At 40.9% G+C, this 20858-nt stretch overlaps 1 protein-coding gene across 10 annotated transcripts in view; it reads right to left on the bottom strand.

Annotated features, from left to right (window-relative positions):
* The window catches only part of DOCK7 (dedicator of cytokinesis 7), a 118602-nt gene that overhangs the window by 83939 nt on the left and 13805 nt on the right, over positions 1–20858 (bottom strand). For all 10 annotated transcript variants that reach the window (XM_033151918.1, XM_033151919.1, XM_033151920.1 and 7 more), the window contains exons 3-9: positions 11508–11683; positions 10658–10726; positions 7440–7569; positions 7116–7328; positions 6331–6416; positions 3198–3264; positions 1459–1608 (exon numbers count right to left, since the gene is read on the bottom strand). In XM_033151918.1, coding sequence (XP_033007809.1) covers positions 1459–1608; positions 3198–3264; positions 6331–6416; positions 7116–7328; positions 7440–7569; positions 10658–10726; positions 11508–11683 — 891 coding nt within the window. The remainder of the gene's footprint in view (positions 1–1458; positions 1609–3197; positions 3265–6330; positions 6417–7115; positions 7329–7439; positions 7570–10657; positions 10727–11507; positions 11684–20858) is intronic.

Genomic DNA, 20858 nt, shown 5'->3' with positions numbered 1-20858 from the left:
AAATACTTATGCAAAAGGTTGCTGCATGAGCAATTTATACTACTGGGTGTCTTCACCTAGCACATAGGCATGTTTCTATGACTCAAAAAGGTAGGCACCCACCATCAGTTTGGACAATACTGATAATCTGTGAGGAGGTGGAAGGTGCTAAACTTAGCCCGAGTTCTACATCTTCTCAATTGGGGTGGATGGGGCGGGGTGAGGGTTAAGGTTGGCTTGGAACCAAAGTCCCTCCTCCCGCTCTTTCAAAAGCACAAGGCTGACAGTTTCAAACATTTGCTGGGCAGCTAAGCACCTGTATGCAGATCAGCTAACCTCAACCTGGTATCCTTCAGGTGTTCTGGAATGCAATTCCCATTATCCCCAGGAACCAAGGAAATGGGTTGAGGAAGGTTGCATAGGATGTCATAGCTAGTGTGGTTGGGTTTTGGAAGCAGGAAATTTTCTTTAAAAAATAATTCTTCTCACACTGCCCAAATCTCATTTGGGCCCAGATTACATTGCAAACAGCCATTTCACAAACTACCGGGTAACTGGCAGGGGAATGATCTAAAAAGGAGCACAATATATGATGACACCTGGCCTGTGACATATGACAAGCTATTTTTCTGGCTTATTTATCTTGCTCATGTCCTTTTCCTTCTCACAGACCAAAAACTTAGCACTATTTTCAACAAATGACTGCTAGCTAGGCTCATCTCATTGAGTTTACAAGCATTAATGTGCAAGTGCAAGCTCTTTTAGGTAGATTGCATGGTGTTAATCTTTTTCTCTTTTCTTGTAAAAATCAACTACTGTGAATATATGCAGATTCTGGCTTCAGAAGGTATGCAATGAGACGTGTGCAAAATTTGAGAACAGAAACTCCTCTTAACGCTGCTGTCAATGAGGCTTCCCTCTTGCTTCAGCAATTTGGGACAATGCAACGTGAATCTCAATCTTAACATATTTCCCATGGCATTAGGAAGCTTTTTTTTTCCTTCTTCAAAAATTCTATTGCATAGTGCCTATCTGAAGTGCCTCCCCACCCCTCAGGCTAAGGCATAGTTCTATTGCCCTATCTGCTTTCCGAGTTCAGAAATGTTACAAGCCTAAGGCAAGAAAGGTCAAAGCAAGCATTGTCTTCAGGCAGAGTCTATTTCTTAGTATCAAAAATCAAACTGCTGGAGATTGAACTCTTCAATTTGAGAATGACTAAATTCAGTCAGATAAAGGAAATGGCAACACTAAGCAGGATCATGCTGGAATCTGATTTTTACAAGATTTGTGGCTTTCCTTTCAGTTTTCCCTTTTGAGGAAGGCTAAAATAAACAAACACAGTACCAGCAAAATGCAACCAGATGGTATGTTTTTGTTAATATATTGTTATATGGGCACAGAAACTTTAGCTTATTCGTGGCAAGAGAAAATACACTTTTCCAAGTTAAAGATTCATAAAGGAAAATAAATATTTCTTACCTTTATTACCAGAAAGACATCCTGAGAGGGATATGTAATAGAAAAAATGGCTGACCGGGCCAGCGTGGTTATGGCAGCAGGTGGGACATGAGGACGCAGCATCCCTTTCATTTGTTCAGAGTTTAAATCAAAGTAGAAGTTCTCTGAAATCTAAAAGAAAACAATAGCTAATTACACTGAAACATATCCAAAGGCTACACACACACACACACACACACACACACACACAAAATGTTTTTTAAAAATGTTAGCGCACATATGTTAATTTCACTTTCATGCCAACTGTGGTTAGCTTTTAACAGCAGAAAAAAAACCTATTAGCTAGCTGAATTGTTCATTTCTTAACAGGCAATATAGCTATTTGTCCCAGTATGATTTGGGCTTATTTAAAAATAAACCACCACCACACAAAAAAACTTCTGCAGCCCAACAATGATACTGTAGAGAAGTATAAGCTTTCAAACAAATAAGCAAGGCAATGGCTTTGAAACCAATAAACTCAAAACAGCATGCACAGCCACGGATCCACTTCTCCACTCATCACCCTCTCCTTGGTACATCCTTCATTGCCTTCCATCAAGTATGACAAGAGAGCCCCAGCCTTCCTCCCTAACTAGGGACCTCCCTAACAGAGTGGAAAGCATTCCAGTATAGCTTTGCTAATTTGAGATAGCTGAATGCAGCTATGGGGAACATCATCATCACCCTCTAGAGGCAACCTAGAGATAGACAGATAGATCCTCTTTTTGGCAAGGATGAATGGTCCTGCTCCAACACCCTTCTCACCTCAGGCCCAAAATAGCAGATACTAGTACCCAACAGCTGTCAGGTATGTCAATGAAGCCCTCTCAAAAGGAAATATAATTTGGATTGAAGTGGGAACTTTCCATCCATAAATCTAGCTTCTTAAAATGGTATTGTGTAGTTCCTCTGCACGTGACTGAGGCAGGAGCAAAGAATTGTGGGAGGCAGGCTGAATCTCCTCAGACTTTTCCTCCTGCCTTGACGGAGCAGTTCGCTCCCCCCCCCAAAAAAAGTTCTCACTGTTTCCCTTATATTCAGTTAAGTTTTCTTTCATTATTTCTCTTTGTACTCTTCCTTCTTTGCATTGTGTTACGTTGTCTTCATTTGCTTTCTTCATGTTTTCTTTTCATCCACTGAGGCATTAAAAAAAACACACAAGCCCTCCCTCTCCATTTGCTGCTTCTCATTATTTCTTCACTTCCTTGCTGTTTTACATTGCTTCCTGAACTTTATTTGGTTTAATTCATTTATTTTTCTATTGCAATCATAAAAAATATAGAAGTGGAACAAACTCAGGGGCGCATCAAGTTTCACTCTCCCTGCTGGAATCAGATGTTTTTAGTTATGTTCACTGCGTTTTGCCTATTTGGGCTGATGTATACCACCCTGAGCTCTTTTTTTTAAAAAAGGGCATTCTAGAAATATCCTAAATAATGTAACTAAATAAACAAAATAATCAGGCAACCTGTAGAATAGTTTATTGTATCCAGCAACATCTACCACTCTTTACAGGGTTTGCTATTTTTAGTACTTTCACCTCCTTCTGTTCTACTTTCTGTTTCTCAATGTAATTTTGAATAACAGGGATGAAAAACACAGTATTCCAGTGAAGACTTCAAGTGCTCTTAAGCAGAGAGGTGCTGTTACCACCTACGTCTTGCTGCATGCGGTTCAAACACCATGCAAAGGAAGCAAGCATCAAGCAGATAACTCACCTTTTTCTTTTCCTTAACGTCGTACAATGCCAAACTTGCAAAAATCGGCTCTATTTCAATTTCAAATCTTAAAGGAGAAAGAAAGTTTAGCTCTATTTCTTACGATTTTTCAGTTTTATACACAACCAAACAGCAACAAGGTTATTTCCCAACTGAAACTGCACTACTGCAGCTGTGTGGCTCCCTAAAAAATATCTTTAGGATGCCATAGCTCTGGGGTAAAATACATGTTCTGCATACAAAAAGGGCACAGGTTCAATCCCGGCATGGTATGACTCAGAAAGATTCCTGTCTGAAGCCCTGGAGAGTCACTATCTGCCACTTTTGACAATACTGCACTAGACAAACCAATTGTCAGATGATGGCGATGATGATTTTTTGAATTTGTATGCCGCCCTTCATCGGAAGATCACAGGGCAGTTCACAACTTCTGGGAAACACATACTGCTGACTCTACTTAACAGTTGTGCCATCTAGAGGCAGTCCAGCAAAACCCCAACCTGCGACAAGTTCCCCTGATCAGATCCTGCATGGGGCCTAATCAGCAGCACCAGCTGATGTACCTCATCCGAAATATGCTGGTGTTTAAAACAGGTTGTCAGCCAGTTTGATTGCGTAGAAGCAGCTTATGCACTTTTGTATATTGCTATTCATGAACCTTTTAAAATCTGCTGTGTATTACGAGATCTCAGGTCATAATCTTAAACAGACTTCTAATAAAATCAGTGGGAGAAGTTGTTTAGCACTTAGGCGTGAATGGGAATGGTCAGCAAACTGGGTCAAAGCCCTACCCTAAGCCCATTATTTGCAACTGTTGAGCTAAAATCAACAGTCCTTCTGCATAAAGTGTTTAGGAGCAGGGTGTTAATCACAAATAGCTTTATCTCGTTTAAATGCGGCTCTCCAAAGCTGCCAATACCAGAATTAATGAATTTACTCCATGGAGATCAATGAGATTGTGTCTTTTGTATCAATCAGCTGTTCACCATGGCTTCTATCTTTCTATCACTGGCAGCAGAGAACAAAGAAAAGAACCGTAAGTCTCAAAACTGTCCCTCTCTTACCACTAATGGTACCTATTGCCAGTTACATAATGGCTATTAGCTAATAAAGACTGCCTTCAAAACACTTCTGCTCAAAAGCAAGTCCCATTTATTTCAATAATTGCTCACCACAATTTTTTGAACAGATGGCAGAACACCCTTGCATTTATGACAAATTTTAGACATTGTGATATACTCTGACCTTGTCTGGGATATTTTTCTCTAACACCTGGAAGAATCTGGTGGTGTGTATGACTCTTCACTGTCTTGTTACTGCTAGTTTGTTGATCAATACCTGTAATGTTCTTTGTTGTTTTATAATAAATGCTATTATTATAGCTAATTATTGTATTTTTATATTACTTCATTTATAATGGACTTTGTTAAATGATGCAGGACTAGCATCTCAGAAGCAAATAAAACATCAGAATTCAGTTTTGAGTATGTGGGCTTAAAGTCCCTAAAACTATTAAAACTATGTACATATTTGTCCTTCCAGGCACTAAACACAATTCTCATTCTTTCTTTAAAAAAAAAAAAAAGCACAAGATAAACATGAACTCTGTACAATTAAGACAAACACCATTTCCTCAGATCTAATATGAAGAGATTTCTGTAAAAGGAAAATCTTAATTAACTGCTGTAATTTTTTATATAGCCATTCACTGCACAAGAGTTCTCCTGGGAACTGCATTCTGGTACAACAGCCTGTAAAAGGCTATGCCATGGAATCATCTGGATTAGTGTCAGGACTTAAAAGCAGCTCTCCTCTAGGAGGCAATTCCAACATATATCTCAGTTACGAGAGGCACTCTAGTCTAACTGGAGCTCCCTAACAAGAAGGGTTGACCTAAGTGAGGACACACAAGATGAATACAGCCATGTGGAAAATCAGTTTTGTGCTTTATTTCTCTAAGGGAATACCAGTAAAATTTTACCTCGTGTTATTAGAGAAGAGTTATAGGCAATGAACCAGCTGCAGGTAACCCTACATTCAGGAGCTCCACTTCATTAAACTTGTTTAACAGGTTTCTCTTCTCCCCAGTGAAAGCTTTGCTAACTGCCTCAAGTCTCAAGTCTTAAAGAGGCAGCCATGGATTTAAAGACTCAACTTTGTCTTACTGAATCTGTTATCTGACTGGTGGTGTAAAATCTCATCTCAAAAAAAAAAAAGGCTACATCAATCATATTGTTTTTAGCCAACTGTCCTTTGTTTGTGGGATAAAAGCCAGATATAAACAGGATGAGGGAAAGAATTGTCTCTGCTATGAAGTAAGACTTTGCAGACATTACATCTTTATTATACCAATTGCATTGGCTGCCTGCGTGTTTCTGGATCAATTGAAAGTGCTAGTGTTGACTTTTAAAGCCCTACAGTTTAGGGACAGGTTACATTAAAGACGACCTGAACTCATACAAACTTACCCGGGCCTTAACATCACCCTCAAAGGTGCAAGTTCAATTAGTAGGCCTCCCATCAAAATTGGTGAGCACTAGCAATAGGACCTTTCAAGGGGTGATGATCCTGTTAAATTTTCTCCCAGGGGAAATACATCTGGCCCCATCTTTATTTATTCATTTTAATGGACCTCAAAATCCCACATCCCTTCATTAAATTAGCACTTCACTTTCTTCCACTCAATACCACTTTAATGTACGGGCTTGTTGCTTTGTAGCTCAATTGGCAGAGCATGAGACTCTTAAATCTCAGGGCCGTGGGTTTGACCCCCATGTTGGGCAAAAGTTCCCTGCTTTGCAGGGGATTGAACTAAATTACCCTCATGGCCCCTTCCAACTCTACAATTCTATGATTCAATAGTACATACCATTTTACAAAAGCATGGCTAAGTTTGAATATTGTAGCAAGCTTATTTTATAATTATTTCCAGCGTTTTTAATGTACGATGGGAATATTTAATTGACTTACTGCCCTCTTTGCACATTAAGGTGCTCAATGTAGAATTTGCAAAATTAATTGTGTCTTGGTAGTTCTATCAGTTCCAATTATTATCATACAAGGTGCATTGATCTGACAGATCAAATGTAAGCATGCATATATATTTTTAAAAAATAACCACCTTATTACTTACTTTAAAGACAAACACTTCACAAGAAGCCTCTGACCAAAGTGTTCCTTCGGGATTTCAGGGATGCCCAGTCTTTCTATTGGTTCTTCCTGCAATCGGGCACAAATCCATCAGGTAATGCATGCACTCCTTCCACAAACAAAGTGTATTGTTAAATGGCTAAAGAAGGCAAAGTAGATTTCCTCCCCTCCTATTCAATACAATTTAATCTTCAAGCTTAACAGCGTGTGGCTTTTTCTGCAACTATAAATAACACTGAAGGGGTTTAATTTAGGAGAGCTACTGAATAACGGATTGGAGTTCTGTAAGAAAATTCCTTGGAAAGCGATGATCCAAAAATCCAGATTTGTGCTTTAATCACATGTTGCTTTGGCAGCAGTCGCATGGAAACAAAAGCAAATACAATCTTAGGGTCAATCCCTTTAAAATCTTTGGCTCCTCCACTCCTTTCTATACTTTCTACAAGAGCTGGCAAACACCACTGTCGAAAACCTAGGACTGGTATTCAACATTAGTCATAAACAAAGTAGACTCATCAAATTCATCCTACTTAAGACGGCTATGGCCCTACAGGCCTACAAACCCAACAAGTTATGGCAGATCTTCATGCTATTTTGCCTCTCTCTTCTCCCTCCCCATCTCATTTTAATGACTTCTGAAATTCAAGTCAAATATATATATATTCCTACTATAACAGACCAGCACTCACTATCTGGCTACAGAGGTGGACCTGGCACTTGTGTGTGCTTTGTGCTAGTATTAACTGGTCTCAGTTAACCTCACAATACCTCATCTGGGGCTGGATGCAACGCAAAAAGTTCCTTGTGTCTGCTGGACTTTCTCTGTTCATCATTTTGATGGTCGATTTCTTCATTTGGGGTCCGATCCAGAAGATTTGGAAGCAAAGCATCCGGGAGGGAGTTTTTCAAGTCAAAAATACTGCAAGCCCAACTGCCACGTGGTGTGTCATCGATTGACATGGACCGTCTTTTCAGATCATCCTGAGATTGAAGAAATTAAACGAAGCATGTAAAGTGAAATATGGAAAATGTCACATGTATTTTTAACACAGTGATTTTTTTTTAAAGATGCAGGCTTCATAAAGCACCTACTTGTTCATCCTGGTAATTGTTGCCATCCGGAGCTTCATCAGACTCAAATATCTGTTTGGGTAGGCCTTTTTGCCTCTCCTTCTGTTTGTCTAATGTGTTGGGGTTAAATCCTGTTCCCAGTTTGTGATATCTATTCAAAAACAGATCGTATTAAGCAATGTCTCTCCTCTACATAACCAAGCAGAAATGGCGAGCAACATCTGAAAGCTTAATGCCCTCCCCAGAAAATAATTTTTGCTACTCTAGACAGCATCATGCTGTCCATCATGTTCTGTAACAGGAATTTTTGAAAACAGCATTTTCTCTTCTTTGACTGCAGGTGTTGATTCCAGTGTAGGATATTTAGACTTGCAGCCTTAAAAATCAACTCATATTTGTTACTTTTCCTGGTTGCAGTAAGAAACTACTGCTGCTGTGACCATATAAGCATAAGCACCGTCGATCAGCAATGGAATACCTGAAGTGTACTATGATGTAGCTAAATGCAAACAATTTGTCCTAGTACAGTGGTACCTTACCTCTGGTTACGAACGGGATCCATTCCAGAGCCCCGTTCGTAACCTGAAAGGTCTGCATCCTGAAGTGCCGCTTCTGCGCATGTGCGCGACGCAATTCAGTGCTTCTGCGCATGACGTCATTTTGCATGTCTGCGCATGCGCGAACCGCTGAACCCAGAAGTAACCCGTTCCGGTACTTCCAGGTTCGGTGCGTCCGTAACCCGTGTTGAACGCAACACACAGCGTTCATAACACGAGGTACGACTGTAGACTGTATCCTTCACCTCATTAAATCACCAAATATTTTTTAAAAGCAATCCAATTTCTTTTGTTTTATTTGCTTGTTTTAGCGTGGCTGCTTTCAGGGTCTCCTTGACCAGTGGTTCCCAATTATCTAACTACTGCGGACCCCGTTTTTCAAAAGCCAAGACCATGGACCCTCTACTTTTGAAATTTGTGATACCTCTATGGTAGTTTTTGTTACGTGAATGGTGCCACAGACCCCCTGGGTTCCATGGACCACCAATTGGGAACCACTATCTTTGACTATTATAAAGGCTACTGTATCAATTTGATGTTTAGTCCATCTACCGTATTCTATCATCGCAACTCAATGGCTTTTAATCAGAATACAGGAAGAGCCCTGGTGGACGAGACCAAAGGCCCATATAATTCTTTTTTTTATGAGATCGGCTCACTTTCTCCACACCATTAAAAATGTCTAATCTATCTACACAGGCATTGTGCATGAACTGGCTCTCAGTAATATTGGTACATATCATCTGACAAAGGCTGTTGATACTTTGGAGCAGGTGAGGGTAATCTCTGGCTCTCCAGATATTGCTGGACTACAACTCCCATCATCCCTGGCTGTGCTTGCTAGGGGTGATGGGAGTTGTAGTCCAGCAACATCTGGAGCACCAAAGGTTTCCATGCCTACTATGTATGTTGCTGAATTACAACTCCCATCACTCCTGACTACTGGCCATGCTTGATGGGGCTTAATGGAGTTGAAGTCCAATAACATCTGGAGGAACACAAATTCTCACACCCTGCTCTACTATATAAATCAGAATGCTCCAAAGGTAAATGTTCAGGATCCACCATTATTATAGCAGACAATAGTGTCTGTCAGCAGTGCTGGCTATATTGGGATAAACCCATATGCGTTCTGACAATCAAGGCAGTTGCAATATTGCAATCATTCTAGCCTATTATCTAGCCCAAGGTGTTGGTGTTACCATTTTCCCAGAAGCCAAATTAAAATTATTCTGTCTGTATGTGATCTTGATGGGTAAGTGACACCTCTCTGCCCTTCTACCTTCTCTTTTTCACCTGCACATCTGAAGAGGGTATCATTGGACTACTCTTGGGAAATATGTACATTATTCTGGTCTCCTGAGAAGCTGACAGCACTCTCCCGTCTCACTGCAGTCTCCATTCTGACTGCAAAGAAGGGTGGGTGACAAAAAGCTTATGGGTGGAACCAGACATGACATGGAACACAAGGGGTTGCCAAATTGAATAGATTGCTCGTAATAGGGCTGTCTGGCTAGGATTGCCTGATATGCCTGAGAAGGCCCAATAACATTAACATATTTAACATTGCTACTAGATAATTTTACTTTTAAAACATTCCATATTTATCAGTGTCGCTCTGTGTCAGCCTTCACCTTCCTGGTGCCCTTCAGATGTACTGGAATACAACTTCCCCTCAGTCCCAGCCAGCATGGAGGGCAAAATTTCTCTAGGCAGTGTACAAATATTCTGCTCGACTATAAAGGCAGAACTAGATGAGAAACAGCGGCTGCCAAAACTGGCAAACACCATCTTGTCTACCTCCTTCTGAAACTGACCTGCTAGCCTGGTTTGTTAACTGACGTTCAGCCAGAATTTCCCCAGTTCAGATATAAAGGGAACTGTGGCTTAACACAAAGCCAGGGATCAAGTGTCACAAAGTTGTCACACAAGGGGAGGGGAGGAGGGGTGAGCGAAGAGCCCTCTGCCCCAATGCCTATTCCTGGACTCATAAACCACAGTTCATAAAGTTGTGAATGATAATCTGAACCTGGACACAGAGAAATTGACACTCCTGCACCATCGAAAGAGGGTTATTTCCTACCACCTTCCATTTCTTGTTATCAACCTTTTCCACTATTATTATTTTCTTCTTCTTTTTATTCCTCATCTTGGCATTTTCTTTTCTACCTAATTATATAAATCCTTTGAGTAGTAGTTAATGGTGGTTTTACCAGATGATTACAAAAGCTCTGGGAGGACAGTGAGCTTGGCATATACTTTAGTCTCGCACAAAAAGGCTCTATTCTGACACGATTTATGAATCATCCCACTGACTGCTGAACTGCTCCATTGCAAACAATCTCTCGACTGCATACGGCAAGCTCTTTCATCTAACTTGCTTCCTGTAAGTATCCACAGCAAAAAAAAAGGTGGGGTGGAAAGAATATGAATAGGTGACCCATGCTTTCTCCATTATTCCCTCCAACGCATTCAGAAAGTTGTATCCCCCTTTTCAGGAAGTTATCCTTAAGGGCACCTGCCTAAAAGTGATAACTGTAAAATAGCAGTACGGTCTTACATCGGCTCTGAATAATTATTGATAGCTACAGCAACTGCATTCTGAAAATCAGTCCCCCTCCCCTCAACAATCACAGTTGAAGGGCATCTCTTCAAATATATAACTTTAAATACACAACTTACTTTCTGTTCACAATGGCCCAGTCTTCTGTGTAACTTCTTACGCAATCCCTCACGTGAGGGTCCATTTCACTATAGAGAGGGAAAATAGCTCTAAATAGTCTCTTCAAATCACAAACATCTTTCTTCATTTTAGACTGACAGGCCAAACTACCATTTAATACCCCAGTACAGTGGAACCTTGGTTCCCAAACGGCTTAGTTGCCTAACAAATTGGCTCCCAAACACCGCAATCCTGGAAGTAAGTGTTCCAGTTTGTCCAGTTTTTCGGAAGCCGAACGTCCAGCGCAGCTTCTGCTTGAGTGCATGAAGTTCCCGCAGCCAATCGGAAGCCACGCCTTGGTTTTTGAATGGTTTCAGGAGTTGAATGGACTCTTGGAACGTATTAAGTTCGGGAAGCAAGGTACCACTGTAATAAATATAGCTTGCATTCTGTAAACATCTACTACATTTCCAGTCATCACAAGTGCATACAGGTTGCCCCACTTTCCTTCATTCAATGTTTATTAATGTACTTCCTCCTCCTTTATGCCATAAGTTACATGTGACACAGAGCCTCTGCTTTTTAGACTTACAGTCAATTCACTGTCTTTCCCTTTGCTTCTCAGGTCAACCTAGAATTTCAAGGGATACAGTTCCCTTCTCCGAAGCCCCACACTCTGATTCTGCCACCACTGCTATCTCTCTGTACCTGTATAACTTGTGCTTTCTTTGCTCTCAAAGCTGCCCTGGCTCCAGTGTATGGTTTTGAATGGTGAAGGAAGAGAAGAATATGGGGATAAAAAAGTCCAGCTCCTGTTAATGGCTTCAGCCAGGCCATCTCCCAACCCCATACCTGTTGGCTAGCCCTTACCTCTCTTCAGGTACTGCTGACACAAGCGTTCTGCATTCTCGAGGACTGTAGATAACTTCAATATCGTCAGAAGGAAATTCAAGCAAGTCTCTCAAAGGGCCGCAATCCACTGCAAGTGGATGCGTAAGGAGGTATTCTTCCAAATCCACTGGATCCACAGGCTCGGTGAGAGGCACCTATGAAGATAAAGAAAAGTTATACTAAAGTGTCAACATTTGGCTATTTTAAAATAAATATATCTGTACTTAATTTCCCGCACTGCATATTTGTTTTCCTCTGCAGCTGAAAAATATCAATATCTAAGACTGCCCAGCAATACACAGGACTGCCAATTTCATTAGATGTTAAGGTTTCCAGGCCAAAATCACAAATACAGACACATCCAGATGGTAACTGCTTTGTTCCCTCACTGGGAAAAACATTTATCTCCTGTAGTAAGAGCCCTCAGCCACCACCCCACAGAAAACAGCCAGACAGCCATGTAGACCATCAAGTCCTTGCTAGGCTCAATAGTCATCCCCATAAAAGCACATGGACTAGAAGATGGGATATCAACAGCAGCAAATTAAAATCTCAGAGTCTGTTCTGAAGATGCATCATGCAAGCATCTAGCCTGGGCAGTATGTATGGAGGTCCTGGGCTGCCCAGAAAACAAGACACACACACCATTTGGCCTTGCTGATGTGGCCCAAAGGCAAGCAGAGCAATACGTTTGGCACCGGCTTGGCTGCAGAAGTTGCTGAAAGGAGGGGTACAAGGCACCAACTTAGGCACTCCCCTCTGGATTTTTGTAGTAGGCTTTATTCCTCAGCCTTTTCTTCTTTGGAAGATATCCCACAAGGCAGCAGAGGTTTAGGATAAGAGTCTTCCTTCTCCAGGATGGGCTACCTTCCCAGGTTGATGAGCCCCAGCTTCCCACTTTCTTGTGAATTTAAGAGATTTTTTTAAAGTAGTCTACCAGCAGGAGCAGTGCAATGTCAGAGCAGAGGATTCAGCAGACGGTGGATCAGCCTCACCGAATAAAGGGTTTCCAGTGTCAGAGTTTACTCTTCTTATAGAGGCTAATGTGTCTAGTTCCAGGAGTCCTTTCCTCTCCTCCCAAATGTGGTGTGATGTAGCACAGTGGCTAAGAGGAGTGAGATATGAGCTGGGGAGTAGTTGGTTCAGGTCTCCGATCAGCCATGAATTTGCTAGGTGACCTTTCACAGACCATTATCCTCTCAGTCACAGTCCCACCCCTGTCTGCAATCTGGGGGTAATAATACACATATACAGAACTCTTTGAATATTCTCAAGTCTTATTATTATGCCTGGCTCATGATGGATAACAGACCCTGTGAAAGCCAGCACCTAATTTTATTGAAGCTCGCGCCCATCATCATCATAACTTAATGGCTCATTCTGGGGACAGAGGAAACACGGGCTACAATTATGCAAGGAATCTGGAGGTCCTGGTCCAACACTTGGTGTGCACTATAATACAGTATCATCTTCTGACTGGTGAAAGGAAACAGATGGTCCAAACTTCACGAGGGTCATGCCAATTGGAACATAATATTCACAAGACAGCTACAGGGAGATTACTCTTTGGCCCAGGAATTGGGTCTAAGTACCTGAAGGAATGCCTACTTCCACACCAATCTCCCTAAGAATCATTATCGGAAACCCTCATCCAGGTGATATGACTGGGGTGGGAACTTGCATCACCTCCTCAATGGAACTGTCTTCCTAGGGAGATTTGACTGCCACCTACTCAGAAATCTAAACAGTGATGGTTTTTTGTTTTTGTTTTTACTATTGCTTGTTTTATTCACTGCCTTAACCTATTTAGCTTCGTTGTTGCTTTAATCTTTCACTTTTGTGAAGTATGTGAGGCACCCTGAGAATATTTCTACTGAAGGGTTGCATAGAAGTGAATTAAACAAATTCTGTTCACAGGAAAGGCTGTAGCTCAGTGGCAGAGCACATGCTTTTTGAATGCACAAGGTCCCAGGTTCAATCCCCACCTGGGAAAGGCCTCCACCTGAAATGCTGAAATGCTAGAGTGCAGCTGCCAGTCAGAGTAGACATTACTAAGTTTGATGGGCCGATGGTCAGATTCTTTATAAGGCATCTTCTTATGTTGCACATGCCCAGGTTCTGCTGACCCAAACCCTACATTCTGTTCCAAAACAAACTCTATGGAACTTAAGTACAGTATTACAGGAGTAGGCCAAAAATAAATGCCTTCTTATTCTGAGTCTTTCCTTTTCTTGAAACAAAGCAATGCCACACTCAATCCATTTCTAGCAAATTTTCACTGAGTGCTGCAAATGCACTGGTTTGATACTTTTATTTCTGGGACTGTGTCGCTTTCCATTATACTACAAGCCTAGACAAAAATCATCAAGGTGACTCAGGAGAGAGACATTTCCACCCTTAGGCATCACCAAGTCATGAAAACCTGAGTACTACCTTAGCTGCTATGTCAGCATTTAGCAAAGCCTCCAAGGCAGCACCTCCATTACTTTCAAAATCAATTCCAAATGCAATTCAAAGCCTTTGATCTGACCTTCCTTCTCATACAGGGCTGCAAAGTTAAGTCTGAATTAGTAAACTAGCTTTTTGCAAAACAAAGGGGGAAAGGTGATCAAGCAAAATGGTTCAGATTGATAGGCTGGTTATTGAGTGGCTGAAGACTTCAACATAAACCCTACAAAGCCGAATACACATATAAATAAACAATATAAACAATACAGACCTCCCAGTCACGGTCAAGCAGTGAATGTGGGAAACAGCAATACTCTTCATATGATGCTGGAATTCTGAAGAGAATCACCTTAAGCCAAGAAGGGATGGCTGACCAAACAATGCATAAAGTTTGGTTGCCCCTTAGAAAGTCAGGATTTGGTCCTAGGTCAAGGGGTTTGATATACCAATCTGCAACTGTGCTTGAATGTCATGCTAAACCATAGTGCTCTGGGCATGGCTGCAAGGAGCAGCTTGGAAGCTTCTGTTTTTTTCCTCCAAACAGACAATTCAAGTTGGCTTGTTTCACACAAACCATACTTAACCCGTAGGCACAGTTTGTCAATGAGAATGGGATGGCAGAGAGCACAAACCCAACACATTCCTAGCTCCATTCACATTCTGTCAACCATGATGTCAAAATGCGGCCTCTGCATTTGTTTACATAAATCAAGATTTAGTGTGACCATATTCTCAAATAAGCATAGCACTGGTCTCTAAGAGATTTGAGACAGACAAACACTTTATAGGAGCAGCTTCAGTGCAACACTTTAAAGAGAGAAGAATAGAGGCAATAGATACACTCCCTAAGGAGAGAGGCCAGAAGGTCAGGAGTTCTGTAAATACAATATTTCCAGTTCAATCATGTCAAAGATTAGAATGCTAAAAATACTTTTAGGTGCCAATTCTTGGTCATCTGAGACTAGAGAGTAAGCTGCTGATGTGCTTGAAGTGAAAAAAACAACAACATTTGCCCTGCCTCCCAGAAACACTGAATGGATATATTCATTCTGAACTGGTGATATGGTGACATACATTTCCTGTGGGATAGATTCTGTTGCCTTTGCCCAAATTCACCATGTGATTTCAACATCTGAAATGCCCGCCCCCCTCTTTTCCCATGCAAAAACATTACTCCCAACAGGAACACTCTCCCTCCCTCTCCACAACATGTGATCACCATAATCAGTAGCATCCCAGCCCTGTAAATTGCTAGGTTCTGACGTTTAAGAAAGCTGGAGGGAAAGCACAAAATTGGTGTGTCACTGTGGTGCTGCAAAGCAAAAGGGTAACCTACAATCCTACGAAGACCTAAGTGTTAAACTGTATGTGAAAGAAACACAGAGATAATCAGCTGCACAGACAGGGAAGAAAATAAACGGGACAAACTTTTAAACTGAGTACAAACTGATGTGGCAGGGAATGTGCTGTATTTGTTTTTTTCTAATCCTCTATCTTCACTAAAAGAGGAAAAGATATTTCTAATTAAAGACTGGCTGCCCCTCCTAGCACACCGTCATCCTTCACAAAATAAAGTATAAATTATCATCACGCATCACAGTGATCATTGGGCAACTGTATTTATTATTTCTCCATCAATTTGAATCAATTCCTGCCAAGAAAACTACCATATATAGGGTGCCTTATTTTACAACAAAATATGATAGGTGAAGAATGATAGGCTGAGAGCAGTAGAGGCTTGCTCAGCTTCTTACCTGACCTCCCAACACTGCCATTCCTGCAGTGTGCTGGGAAGGCAAGGGGTGAGGAGGCAGCAAGGCTGGTGGGGTGCAAACGCAGCAGCAGCGCCAATCCAGAGCTCCTGTTAGTGCATTTGCATCATGCCAAGCTCTCCCTTCATGCTCCTGATATGCCAGACCAATGGCAGTGACAGGAGGTCAGCTAAGCAGTGCAGCCCCTCCCACCACTGCTTTATACACTACAATGCATATGTTCTCATGACATTGTACAGACTGCCCTGATCTGATCTGGTACCCTCCAGATGTTTTGGACCACAACTTCCATTATTCACCCTCACCAGCCAGTATGGCATTGGCCACTGGTGGAAATTGTAGGTCAAAACATCTGGAGAGGACACAGTATATAAAATGCACATATTCAATTTTTGATTTGCTTACAGGGAAAGAGAGTATGACTCAAAAAGGCTAGAACTGTTTGTGGGGGGAAAGTACTGGGAGCCGATGTAGACATGATTAGAGCAATAATGTTAGAACAATAAGAGTTAAAACAATGTTTCTATTTTAGGTTCAGTGTGTTCACAAACGTCCTTATTCAAGTAATGTCTTTCCTTTTATGAAATGGAAGTAAAAAAAATTCCAGGAACTTCATAATGAGAACTGATGTCAACAATTGGTACAGGAGCTCGTCATCATCCAGAATCAGGTAAGGCATTCACATTTTTGTGCCTACACCTCTTCAGTTGACTATTATAGCATGAAGATGTAAACAAACATAAATGTCAAACCCAGAAGCCAACATTAGCCTCGCCATCTGTGCAGTCAGAAATACTGCCTAACACCTGAGTAAACAGGCAAAACATAAATTCTTGGTTATGAAGAGGAACTAGTTTGTGTCAGCTTATTGGCAGATGAAAGACAAACGCATTATTTTAAACTCTGGCTTTTTATGGTGGAGAGGCGGAGAAAGCAAGCTTTGGAAGGTCAACCTATCTCCTTTCTGGCTATAAGGGGTTTGTTGGCACCGCCCTCCTGATGAACAGGTTGCCAGCTCCTATTAAGAAAACAATGTTATGACCTTTCCTCAATAAGCCATATCAGGACATGGGATATTGTGCCAGTCAAGCTTTCAAGTGCTTTTTCAAAGGAACATTGGGGAAGGTATCATTATTTTCACTGTAAAAATTGAAAGCCCATATAAAAGCAGAGAAACAAGACTAATGTGTTAGAGGCAACAATGCTCCCAGGCAAGCTATAGAAGAAGAAGAAGAAGGTTAAATTGATTCTATGAGTTAGATTCTCATAGTTTCAGTTGCAGGGCCTATTCATACCAACATTTCCTGCTACAAGAAAATCTGGCACACGCTCACCTATGTCATTATACAATCAACAGTGCATCCGCTGTCATACATCAGAAAATCCAGCTCTTAGGATGCCACCGAAAATAAGCATTTATGAAGGTATGCCAAAAGTTGGCTTTTGAACATCACAGCAGATGCATACAACCTACCAGCCTCACCAAGAGACAGAATATTTTAAAATATTTTCTTTTGTAGCTACTACACACCCAAAGGTCACATGAACTCAGATAATGAGTTGTGGTCAACAATTTCTTCCTCTTAAGTATTTTTTCTTCTGTTTTGATCTTCAAAATTAGTCATTCTCTTGTTATGCAATTCCAACCACACCCTATTTTTGTTAACATTCTGTCAATGGATCATGGAGAATAGTTATAGCATCAATAACGTCTAACCATTTCTGGTCTTTATTATCATCAGTGAACACAGCAAATTTATCCCTACCAAATATTGTTTCAGATAGGATGTAAGTTTTGACAACATTCTGATTCTTGCTATGGAAAATAGTTTGTTATTTCTGTAAGTAACATTTTACTTTATATTTCAAACAATTGTTATTTGTTTGGTGCATTAACTTCCTGCAATACTATTAAGTATGCTTTGTGTTTCTGGCTAAACATCTAACTCAACAAAAGTTTCAGAAACTACAGGAGACAAGGTGCCACCCTGCCAGCATACAATTGGGCAAACCCTTCTGCAGCTCTATCAGTTTGAATCTCAGTACACACTTTGTACATTGGTACCTTGGTTGTCAAATGGCTTGGCTCCTGAACACCGCAAACCTGGGAGTTTTAAGTGTTCTGGTTTGCAAACGTTTTTTGGAAGCTGAACGTCTGACGCGGCTTCTGATTGAGTGCAGGAAGCTCCTGCAGCCAATTGGAAGTTGTGCCTTGGTTTTCGAACAGTTCCAGAAGTCAAACGGACTCCCAGAACGGATTAAATTAGACAACCAATGTACCACTGTATTGCAAAGAGCAGGGCAAAAATGCATTTAAATTGTAAGTGTAAACACAATTTAGCCTAGACATGCGAACAAGCTGCCTTGAAAGCTTAGTTCTCCTTTCTTGAAAAGCCTGGTTTAAATGTCAAAGTATTTCTATATAGCACCCCTAGGAAGAAACTGGAGTAGTTGGAACACCTTCAAGTTGTCCTCGTTAAAATTAACTAGTCGAGGTACAGTAAAATTAACTAGCCAAGGTACAGTTACCACAAGGTAAACAAGCTGGGCAAGAATTACAAAATACAGAAGCGACGGCCATTAAGTTTGGAAATTTCCTAAACTCCTAAGGCTGAAATCCTACACTCGCTTACCTGAGATCAAGTCTTAACACACTAAATAGGACTTATTTCAGAGGAGACTTTCATAGGGTTGAAGAGGGACATCTATCAGGTATAACTTTGCAATAGCCTAGCACTGGAGGTCATGTTGACAGCCAAGATCATGTTGAACTTTAACTGACAACTGATTCCAACTTATTTCCCCCACACATGTATTAGGCAATGGTCACCAGTGGATGGTGTGGTGTGGCAGAGCTGTGGAGCCACCCCACCAACACCAGTCACTACAGCTTACGTGGATGTGGACAGGGGAGCAACGACATCAGGGCTGTGCAGGCACACCAGACTGGCTCTGTGTATTTTTCTACAGCTGTATTAAAATAACTGGGAAAGAGCTCCATCAGCAGCACCAGAACAAAGAGCCACTCATCATGACTACCTTTGGCAATAAACATTCTGCCTTCTTCAGCGGTTCACACCTCTTATGAGGGAACTGCCATCCTAAAGATATACATACCTGTATATTATATCTATATAAATGAGCACACAGCCCTTAACTAAAGTAAGATACCAGCTTGATAGATTGAGTTTATATAAACTATTATCCTTCACCCGGCTCCGTTGGGAAGTGTGCACAGGTAGAGTTAAGGTTGTGAGTGCTTGCATTATAAAACCCTGTCTCAAATGTTTATAACTGGACTGTTACAAGGACGCTCAAGCGTTTTGTCTTTAAGGCTCTGTTATTCTTCACTGTTATGTCCCCTTACTAGCTCGAAAATAAAACTCTGCTTCCTATCGACTTTGTCCTTCCCTGGATGTCAAACACAGTATTTTGCAGTATTTTAGTGCTTCCCTCAGCCAGCCAACACTTGTTTCCATTTGCTCTCCTACCTGTATCTCTGCAGTATCATCTGCTACAACATGAGCAATGTGTTAGCTAAGCATGTCTATCTGTTATTCCATCTATACAACACTGTTGTATTTCTTAGTGCAGTTTCATTTTTAAAGTGTCTTGGGATTTGATGCACAAGCTATTTTGTCAAGACGGAACCAAATGTGCTGCAAGTGAATCAAAAGAGCAGGTCTAAGAGCCTTTTGTTCTGTGAACATCTCAAACGCTCCAACCTGCATTCTATTTTCAGTGACTTTTATTCTGTGTTGATCATTCCTAATGCATTGTAGCAAAAAGGGGCATTCACAGAATACTGGAATCTGTGCCAAAAACAAACAAACAAACAAAAAACCGACAACATATAACAGATTTCATTCTAAACCAAGCTTTTTTAAAAAATAAAATATTTACTTTTTAAAAATGAGTTGTCTTCACTTTTTAAATTTATACCTTATGCACAACTGAGATTTAAATCAAACAGGAGTGTTTTTTAAAAGTAACTGCCCTGCAGCTTTCCAAGTTTCCAAGTTACTATTACAAAAGTCCTATACGGTGATGCCTAGGGTGAGTTATCTTTGATGGAATTTGCACATATCACAAAATCTCCAATATCTAGTAACAAACTCATACTGAAAATGCAAGTATCTTCAAACAGTGTGTATGAACATAAGGAACTACCCTATACGGAGTTGGGTCATGTGACTATCTGTTCTATTCTAATCCTATGCTGATTTGGCAACAGCTCTCTAAAGGTGCCAAGAAAAAGTATTTTCTAGTTCTGCAACCAAAATCCTTTGAATTTGAAATGCCAAGGATTAAACTGCTAATTGTGAAAGCACCTAAGTGTGCTCTTACCCATACAAGGGACCTGTGCTGACACAGAAAAAGAACAAAATTTGGGAGTGGAAATCTTTCTATTTACCAGTGGCTTTCAGACCCTTGAAATCATGTTTCGTTCTCTATTAAAGAACAATAGCAAACATGCCAGTCAAAGAGAAATAACAACAATGGGTGCTTGACCTACTTGGCTCAATCAGCAAGACAGCATTTGTGCTGCCATGCAAGGGAAGGAGGGGGGAAATCTAAGGCATTAGATGAAGAAGATCAAAGTCTGCTCTACTATATTCAAAGACAGATAAAGTTCTTAAGCAGCGAAGACAGACAGTAAATTTAACCCTACAGCTGCTGTCTACTCATACATTTACAGGAAGGCAAATCAAATTTCAGGTGTTTATTTAAGTGGCCATGTAGCCAAGGCTAGAAAAGACACTTGTGTCTATATTATCTGCATAACATTGATAAATGTAAGATACAGTATTCAGCTGCTTCCAAATGGGAAAAGGTGTAGCCTTTGAAGATCTCCCTGGTAAACTCATAGGAGTTACTGTGAAGAAAGGAAACTGGTAACTTATAAGAACCTCACCACAGTGGGGCTGTGGGGATTAACACACAGGAGGAAACGTTACTAACCGCTTTTAATATACAGGAGAATGTTCCTGGGTGTGGTGGGATTTCCTAATGCTTTGGTAAATGATGCTAAGAACACCTTTTACTGAAGGCTTTTTCTAAGAAAACAAAATGACAGCAGGGAATACAGTAAAATTACCGTATTTTTTGC

The sequence above is a fragment of the Lacerta agilis genome, chromosome 6 (genome assembly GCF_009819535.1).
Source record: "Lacerta agilis isolate rLacAgi1 chromosome 6, rLacAgi1.pri, whole genome shotgun sequence".
Taxonomy (NCBI): Eukaryota; Metazoa; Chordata; class Lepidosauria; order Squamata; family Lacertidae; genus Lacerta; species Lacerta agilis.
Note: the sequence above shows the minus strand (reverse complement) of the source record. Positions and strands in the feature narration are given on the sequence as shown.